This window comes from Charadrius vociferus, unplaced genomic scaffold, assembly GCF_000708025.1.
Source record: "Charadrius vociferus isolate BGI_N301 unplaced genomic scaffold, ASM70802v2 scaffold494, whole genome shotgun sequence".
Lineage (NCBI taxonomy): Eukaryota > Metazoa > Chordata > Aves > Charadriiformes > Charadriidae > Charadrius > Charadrius vociferus.
The window spans coordinates 1,455,689-1,465,398 of NW_009648157.1; the positions used below are offsets into that span (position 1 = coordinate 1,455,689).

Here is a 9,710-nt window from a genome sequence, read left to right on the forward strand (position 1 = left end):
CCTTTTAATCGCAGGTTTAATGTGATTACCCGCGACTGTAGTACTTAGATGGATCGCTACAGTCAGCCGTGGCGGAGGAAATACCATCTCCATGCAGGCAGCAAGAAGGAACTCGGTGAATTCGGTTTCATGCAGTGTATCAAGAGCACCATCTTGTGGTTTTCCCTTTCTAGACCATATTGCATTTTTTCAAATCTATACTACAGCATAATTGCCTCAAAAAGGTTGTCAGCCCTTGGCTTTAGGAGTAGATATTTTGGGAGGTGGGGAGGGAATTCTTACCACAATCTTAACCTAGATTGCTTTTTTTTAAACTCTGTCAGTCAGGGCAGATTTTATATTTTTACCACTAAATATTCTGAGCTTTTTTTGAGAGTGATCGCTGCCAGAACTTTGAGTTTTAAACTTTTTTTTTTTTTTTTTTGTCAAACAAAACATTCAACATGCTAAAACGTCACTTCTTTATCGTGAAGTCCTTGGCTAGTGGCAGCATATCTGACACAGGCTGCAGTTTTGCCACGTGTTAGACATGAGCCTCCAAGGTGACCAGCTAGGCTGTGTGCTGTGCTACAGCACCAGCAGTTGCAGAGTTGAAGTAAGAGGATTTCTTTTTCTGTTTTGGTTCTTCCATGTCCCACAGTCCTCAAAGCATAAACACTGCTTTTGGAGGACAAATTACACTGATAAGTGCATACAAACTCATCCTTGTTTTTACAAGTGTGTATATCATCAGATTAATCATCATTATCTCCAGCTCCTCTGGTTGCTGTGGTGGGACAGCTGAGATGATTGCCTTTAATGCTTTGTAGAAAGGTGTAAGCATCTCAAGCAGCTCCTTAGGTTTTTCAGGATAGCATCGTAAGTGCAAGAGGGAAGAGCTGCAAAATGTGGATGTTCAATATTGATTTCAGAAAGTCTTAAACCCCTGCTTCTCCCTGCCTCCCTGCTAGGGTCAGGATGATGTTAAGGAAAATTCTTGCTCCGTAGTTGTTTGGGCCAGGGGGAACAGCTGCTAGCCACAGCAATTCACAGAGCAACATCCCACCCTTTTCCTCACCCCACAGAGCCGTGCCTGGAGATAAGCAAGTAGCTGGGAGAAATCTGTACTCTGTTGCACCAGCCAGCCAGGGAACTCCGTCAGCCTGCAGGTATTTATCACCCTCTGTAGATCTGAAAGGCGTATGCAATGTGGGTAAAAGAAGCTTATCACATTCCTGCAGTGTCACCTGGGCTGCCAATTGTTGAGTCTGAAAGTGGTTTTGACAACCCAGCCGTAGTAGTTGGGGGCTACTCATGTCCATACAGCCAGTGCTGTGCTCTTGCCTTAGGTACCACTCTCACATTGGTTACATATCAAAGGCAGGTTCGTGATAGGCTCAGCACAGACATTAACAACAATCTGCATTCTACTACTTTGTTTCCACCTCTGGCACATAAATCACTCTCCTGAGCACTGGTTGGGGCAGCTGCTAGTACTAACTTCCAACACCCTCTCTCTCCATGAGGAGCTGCTTTCTGGCTCTGCGGAAGATGCCAGCATGCCTGGGTGGGGATTGATTGTCCACTCTGTTTAGTTTTTGGTTTTTTTTCCATACACTGTTCACCGAAGCTATTTGTGAGGAGACCAACAATCCCGTGGCTTTCAGCAAGATGCATAGTTTTTATACAGTTTCAGTGCTCAGCATTGTTGGGCGAGGTTTCAACTGTTGGGGAAGATTACCATAAACGAAGAAATAGCTGTGTGGCCACCACAGATCCCCATGCTTCTCCGTCAAAATTTTGCACAAGAAAATTGCAAGCACTGGTAGCAGGTCAAGGTCCTGAAGGAGCTGTCACCCACCTCTCAGAGGCTGCAATCATGAATTTCTATTCTGATTATTAACACTAAAGCTGGTAGGAAAGGGTCTGAGGATTAGGATAAGACAAAAAATGTTTGGGCAAGAGGAAAGAAACAGCCACAGTGGTTTGCAGCAGACCTATTACAGTTCGGTCAAAGGTTTTTTTAGAAGTAATCTGACCTTTTCAGCAAGGTTTCAGGTAGAAGTTAGTTGCCTCTTATCACTCAGAAGTTAGTGAAAAACATCTGCTGCTTCATATCATTCATCTCCAGTTGTGGCCACACAAGTCAAGTAGCCCAATTCTCCCCTTTTATCTGGAGGTAACAAGGAATTTTTCTCAAATCCTACATGAGCAGATTAATTTCTACAGGAAACAAAAAAAAACCAGCAGCTTTTCTTCACTCTCTCTGTGTACAAATTGTTAGGCCTAGTAAAAAGTGGACAGTTTCCCTCAGTAAGCTCTAAACCTGAAGAAGTAAACCTGTTGTGTGTAACATCCACGTTCAGCTCCAAGACAGACATGCAAATTTTAATTCAAGATGTATCATACCCTGCAACACCAGTCTAAGTGTGGATGCCTGGGCCACATTTCTCAAAAATCAAAAGGGCAGTTCTGTCCACATCACATTAAGATACATGTGCTTTTCAGGACAGTAATTTCAGCAGATACAGATGAAATTTTCCTAACAAACATTTGCTTATGATATTTTTTTATCTATCTGTGCTCAGCCTACAAGCCACTAACAGATTCACCATGGTTGCACGCATATCAAGCTGCTGACCTTTGCCTTTTCCATGTCTTGCAAACAATACTGGAGACAAATACCCAGTAGTTGAGGGCTGTTACTTCCTATACAAACACCAACCACCTTCTGGCCTGCAGGACTGGTTGGTAAAGGTGGCATGGGCTGATTACCAGAATAAGGTATAATAGGATGTAAGTATTACACCTTTTATTCTCAAATCCTGAGCATATCTGTCAGTTTGACTTAAATAGACAAAAGATTTCCGGATGAAAGTTTTTCATATTACTCAGCCAGCCTCTAATTTTAAGTCTTGGGTTTAGGTTAGGAGATTAAGTTCACCACATAAAAGCAGAGCACTGGAGGTCCTGCACAACTGTTTCTACCATTGCTGTCACAAATGGAAAATTAACGACTGCAGGAAAAGTTGCCATGCAGTGTGTAACTGCTGTCCCAGTTCAAGGAGCAGGACCTACCACACCATCTTCCCAGTCTGTTATCTACTGACTAACAGGAGAACACCACCCAAACCCAGACAATTCTGGAAAATGATCAGTCCTTTTCTTGAAAGTTTGCCTTCTGTTGCTGCGGAATCACGACGACTTCACTGACAAGCGAGCTAGTTCTGCAACAGGAGCATAAATTCAGCCAATAGAAAATTTTCCATTGAATGCATTGGTTCAGAAATTATTGGCAATTACTGCTAAGAGCCTTTAGGTAAGCTGCAGGAACGCACCATGAGAATGGATTCAGTACATTTTACAAAAAATCGGGAGATTTGCTCTTTGTTAAATCAACATTTTTAAGAAGCACGTACTGGAAGACATAAGAAATGAGCATGAAAAGTAATCTTTCAAGATGATAAACAGGAAATCCAGATTTGCCAACCAAGTTGTTGAGAACAGTAATTTATTTTCACATTTACAAGACAAACATGAATAATATTTAAAGTAGTATTTACAAATATATACAAATATTTAAAATTTATCTTATTATTTGGAGAAAATGGCAAAGTATTTTTTTAGCCAAGGTACAGTACTTTTTTCTTTTTATTTTTCAGTTGGAAAGGGTACAGCTCAGTTCAAGGAAAACCTGCAGTGTCTGAATGTAGAGAAATGAAGGAAGAGCAACAATTTTAAGATTCTCATAAGGTGAACCATCAGAGAAAATGGTATTATGAAGTTTCACTTTTTAAAATTAAGGTAAAGCCTTGAAAAACAAAGAAATCATAAAATCTGTAGTCCCTCATAATTTTATGTTAAAAGGGACTTCACTCACCTCACTTGACATTCTTACTATAAATGCTTTTAAAAGACTTTCGAACAAGAGTAAACATTTATATAAAACAGTTTATGTTTCTCCCTTCTGGCATTCAAGATTTGCTAGGGTTACACGTGGAAGGCTACTAGCCAAAACTTTTTCGTTTCGTTCAATATAATTGTGGGGTGTTTTGAAGACTGGAACACAATAGACAAGTTGTCAGGATAATATTTAAAATGTTATTAGAATCCATACCCAGAAATTTATTTTAAATTTACAGATTAGTAAGACTTTTTTTAAATGGATATTTGTGATGATTCCTCGGAATTTGAACATGCCCAAATAGCACAGAGGAACAACAAAATTAAACCTTTTTTTTTTTTTAAGCATAGAATAGCAGAAAGCATTTTCTTTTTGTTTGCTTTTCTTTGTGGATAACTTAATTTCCTAAAAAAACTTTTATGGGACATCTGAGAATCTCTATTGGGACGGATGGATCACAATCGCCGTAGATTCTGTTTGCTTTTCTTAGTCCCAGGAAGCGGCCCTAGCTTAGAGTTGGGTTTCACTGGTTTGCCACTCATACAGTCACTGGAGCTGTGATAGCTGCACAAGCACTTTGTGCAAAAGTCAAAGCTGCAACTTTCACGTTTGCACGTCGCTCTTTGTAGATAGGAGTCATACTTTGCAGGTGAGCTACAGCGATGGCAGACTTTAAGGCTTTCAGTGTTTTTCAAGGTCTTGGCAGCCTGTTGGGAAAAGCATTTTACGAAAATCATGAGTGGAGGGTAAATACACACCCCAAACATTCCTTCATGTTATCCAAGTGCCACAAAAATATATAACTTCTCCCACTCTAGAGAGATATATTACAAATTTAGCCTAATTCTGGTTGTATCAAATTCTGATGGAGATTGAACAGGAATGATCAGTCTATCACTGCAGGTCCTTTGGACTGGAATAGAGGTAGCCAATTTAAAATTCTTTACATTTTAGATTTAAAGGACAGACAGAATAAATGCAAAACAGTAAGAAAAACAGCCCTTCTGAATCCTCCAAACTTCATCCAAGGATAATGATTTAGTTAGCCTTTATTTAAAAAAAAAAAAAAAAAAAAAGAATAAATCAGAATTCCATCTAAATCATTAAAATTTTTGAAAAGCGAGAAATGTGTCCAGAAATCTCAGCTGTGGTGCAGTCGGCTTGAGACATCAAATGGAAGCAATTCCTACTTCTCTCCAATTAATCAATTTTTGACACAAAACCAGATCCCCAGTTCAAAATCATTCCACACTAGAAAATTATAGACCTGTATAACACCTTATATCACTCAATTGTTAAAAGGAAGATGTTTTTATAATCTAAATGTGAGTGTATAGACATATATATATGTAGGTTTATCAAGGAAAAAAATTTTAGAGTGCTACTTCAGTGTACAGCTGGACTTTCAGATCCTAATGCTGCAAAGTGCTACACAGTAGTATTAGAGCAGCTTGATCGTACTTTCCAGTATGATTATATCTTCGCACATTGCACCAATTTGCAGAATAAGGCTTTTGAGCTTGAGTGTAAAAACTTTTCCTAGTTAGGAAAAATCTATTGCTTATTAACAAACAATGACTTTCAATAAATATTTTTAAGTCTTATAAGACCCTTGCAATGTAGGCCTGCACTTATATATGGAAAAACAAGAGCTTAAGAAAAATAAAAAGTGAAGGAAAACTTAGGCTTTTTAGCAGTTGTTGACAACTCCAAACGTGTGATAAATTACAAATATGTAGCTAAAAAAAGCCATTTCAATGTCAGATAATTAGTTGAAAAAGAAGCACAGAATGAACAGGAGAATTATTAATTTGTTTCATTTTTAAAAAATAAGAGCTACTTAGTCTTCTTTTTTAAAAAAAAAAATTACCCACCAGTATTGAAGCAAAATTGATAGTTTTTGTGGGATTGCTTACATGGAAAACACGTGATTCACCACTTCATTTCTGACACTGTCTTAAAATACGCTCAATAAGCAAAATCTGGCAGCCATATGAATAAGAATTACAAGCACTTCAAATTGGAGATACTAGTTTTAGAAATATTCTTCACAAGCTCATCATGTGCCAGACAACATGCAAGAAATTAAAGATGAATGGAAATCACTAGTTACCTCAGAAAACTCCATGAGCCTGCTGTGATTCTTAGATGCTTTGGATCTGGTGCCTTTTTTATTCGAGTTGTTTGGTGGGGCTGCTTTCTGAATGGAAGCTAAAGCCGCTCGGTAGAGAACATACTCTCTTGTTGCCGCATGTTCCGATGACTTATTGCTATTCTAATGAAAAGAAAAAAAAAAAAAAGAATAAAATTTGAGAAAAAACTTATCTGATACTGACTTTTTGTTTAATAGAAGTCAACGACTTATTTTTGATCCATCCTCCTGGCTAGGTTTCCAATAATAAAGCTTCATACAAGTAATATGTTAATTTTACCTTAGCTTTATATAAAAAATGCGTAGAACAGACCCCTAGTTCAGACCATCAAAACCAACCATATTCTATTACATAATGCAACTTACTTCTGTATTAACACATGTCAATTACTTGGGTAGAGCATGTGACCTAGTCACCGCAATGTTTTAAAGTACAAAGCAGTATTTCTAATTCTTTACAGTGAACAGGGATGCTTGAAGTTTTCTTTCTGAAAAGGAAACTCCTCCCACCAATTTTCTAAGTTTGCCATTCAGGCTAAGAAAAAGAGTACAATGGCAGGGAGAAAAATCAAACTTTATGGGATGAATGTTCAGTGATGTCCAACTGTTTCATCCCAACAGGCTAGCACCATAAAATACTGCACAAAATTTAAACTAGTTCACTACCTTATTCTGAGGGAGATCCTAAGCCTCGTTTCATTGTCTCTCAAGGATGAAAAAACACCCCAAACATTTTAAAAAGAGTCCTGCCTTGGGTAAAGTGCAATGCTAGTGTGGTGGGATCTTGATTTTTTAATTTCATAGGACAAATAGGCACTAGGAGTAGCACATAGTGCAAAAAGCTTCTCAGTTTTCTGTAGCCAACATGTTGCAATTCAGAGACTGTTGCTAGAAAGTATAATCAGAGAACCCAAGTCACAGTCAGCTGAGTGGTTTCTCTCAAGTTTCTCTCCCTTCTGGATCAGTGGGGACACTGAAGTTAGCAAACCTCTGCTCACAGCCTCTAGGGCTTGCCCAGCAGGCGGTGCTGGAACTGACCCTCCCCTTCCTGCCTTCCTCTGTGACACAGGACACGTGGAAGCTCTTGAGAACATCTGCAGCCCTCCTTGGGTAACCTGCTTAGTCAACCTTCCTCGGGCTCCAAAGACAGCCTATGCTCTAACAGTGAAGCGACCAGCAACGCTTGAGACAGGGCATCCTAACAGGACACACTGAGACACACCAGTGACAATGTCTTCAATCTAAGAAACTCTTCTGCAGTCTCTTAAGGCTGGGAGGAATCCTAAAACAGCAGAAAGACACCACTGGTTTAGGCTTGAAATATCCAACAAGTGTGGAAACTTACAGAAAGGTTTTTCACAGCTTTACTATACATTTGGAAAATCCATTTGTCTTCTTGTAGGATCTTCTGCCATGTTGTGCTGACTTTGGCAAAGCTGCAACGACAATACAAACATATCAGTTACCTCCTAGGAAAAGGAAAAACTTTTTAATAGTAGGAATAACTATGCAATCTTTTTCTTTCATGTAGAAGACGGCATATGTTCACAGTCGTAGTCTTTAATTTGCCTTCTAGGGAAAAGACACGTTATCTATATTTGGCTTATCCATGGCTTACATCAACACTTCATGTTTCGATATATTAATATACAATACTGACCATTGTCTTTGTCAATGTCACAAGCCCTGTATCTAAAACACTCTTAAGCCATCTAATTAGGTTGTTTACTCTCCCAATGAAATCGATATACTTACTTTATTAAATCCATCTCACCAAGATGCCTTAAGATGTTTGCCAATATATGCTTCAGGTTCTTTTGGAAGAGTTCTGCCAGAATGTCTATTCTGTCTAATCCCATTTTCTTTCCGATTAGGTTACAAAGTTCAACCTGTCCCCTAAAAACAATTCTGTCTACCACAGCCCAAGACTTGAGATTTTTTTTACCACTTTTTTTCAAAGTTGAGCAAATCATTTCTTCATAATGGATTACGGGCAACAAAGTCTTCTTTGAAAATTGAGCTTGGCTTTGGTTCTTGAGACAATGCTTTGGTGTGCCACAGAGATTCCCAGCCAAAGGTATACTATCGTCATGTTCTATTGCATCAGCATATTGGTTACTTAACATAGAGGAATAACCACTGTCCTCATTAAATTTACTGTTTTCCAGTGCCTCCGTTTCATAGATACCTTCATCAAGTGTCTGGGTTACTTGTTTGTTTTCTTTGTTATGTACAGGTCTTCCTTCATCTTCAAGATCTAGATTTCTGGTGGCCACATGGTATGAGTCACTAAGGAGTATTTTCTGATGCTCTTCAGCACAGCTTTTACAAAACCCTTCCTCATAATTCAAGGGGCAGGATTCTTCCAGTCTTGTTTTCTCCACAGCAGACTTCAATGGTGCAAAACCAGCAGGAAGAGACGTACAATCAAAGTCACATTTCATTTTGAAAGAGTGGTTAAGGTTAGATTTCATTATTCTGTTTGTATCCTGCAAGAAACAACAAAGACGGTATTACAACACAGCATAAACTGCATCACAGATACTTTTTCTTATAAAGAACCAACCATGCCTTCCTTCTGCATTATGATTTTTAAGCTTTTATCTAACTCACCTTCCAGTATCTAAACCACGGACAACCAGTGGAATTAAGGTTCTGATCAGCCACATGTTAAATCTATGCGAGATCTTCTCAAAATTAAAGCTTTATGCTGCATATACCTGGGCCGAGAAAACCAACTGGATGATTTACTTTGTCACCGTTCCACCAGTACATATCACTTTTAGACACACCAATGCCTCCACTTCCCACCCTAAATGCAGCGATATACTCAGGACACTTATGGTCCCCTGCTAGGGACACCAGTGGCAGAGGGTCCAGGAGTGACAGCGGGCCAGTGGCAGGGGTATAGCCGGGCCGGAGGAGCCTGAAGGTTTGGATCCAAGGCCAGAGGCACAGCTGCTGATGCAGCCAGGTATCTGGCATTTTTAAAAGGGGAGGAGGTTGGGTGGCACAGGGAAAACGTGGGTGCTCACAGGCATGTGGAAGTTACAATGCCTGTGCAAGTTACAATGGAAAGCGGCGACCCTCAAACAATGGTCCAAATGAAATACAGCTTACTCACAAGCACGATTTTTAAGAGGGTGCGAGGTCGATAGATATTATAGGGAAATTGAGCTTTTCTTGCCCTTTTTCCTTCCCCTCCCCCCAAAGTGTGGTGCTATCTATATTAACAATTGCGGGGGGATGGGCGAGGGCAGAAGGGAAGAAGGAAGCCATCTCTGAAGTATTAAATCTAAAGGGAAAATAATTCTCAACATGCTTTGCAATCCATATGAAAAGTAAGTTTCTCCATTTGAACAGGTTTTTTAAGGGATTTAAGCACTTCCAGCCGTTTGGGAAAAAAAAAAAAAAAGTACTGGAAAAATGTGTTTTATGAGCGATCCGGAGAAAAAGTCCCTTTCTCGTGCCCACATTTGATGGAAGAAAGGAGCAAATAGGCGTATGGCTTTGTACAGTGTGCGTGAATGAGGGGAGAGATGCAAGCCCTCGCTAAGCCCCCTTCTCCCCTTCCCCCCTCGCTTGCGCGCCAGCAGAGGAGCGTTTGGCCTGAAATCCTGCAGAACTGGGAAAAGCGTGACCCCCAACCTCGCCACGTTTTGGGGGCGCCCGGGC

The 9,710-nt window shown here is 39.8% G+C and overlaps 1 protein-coding gene across 1 annotated transcript in view; it reads right to left on the minus strand.

The window, feature by feature from the left end:
- Window positions 1-4,263: 4,263 nt before the first annotated feature.
- FBXO5 (F-box protein 5) overlaps window positions 4,264-9,710 on the minus strand; it is an 8,712-nt gene continuing 3,265 nt past the window's right edge. Inside the window, exons 2-5 of the mRNA XM_009884051.1 lie at window positions 7,791-8,524; window positions 7,381-7,471; window positions 5,997-6,158; window positions 4,264-4,590 (exon numbers count right to left, since the gene is read on the minus strand). Of these exons, the coding sequence (XP_009882353.1) occupies window positions 4,339-4,590; window positions 5,997-6,158; window positions 7,381-7,471; window positions 7,791-8,524 (1,239 nt within the window). The 3' untranslated portion in view covers window positions 4,264-4,338. The remainder of the gene's footprint in view (window positions 4,591-5,996; window positions 6,159-7,380; window positions 7,472-7,790; window positions 8,525-9,710) is intronic.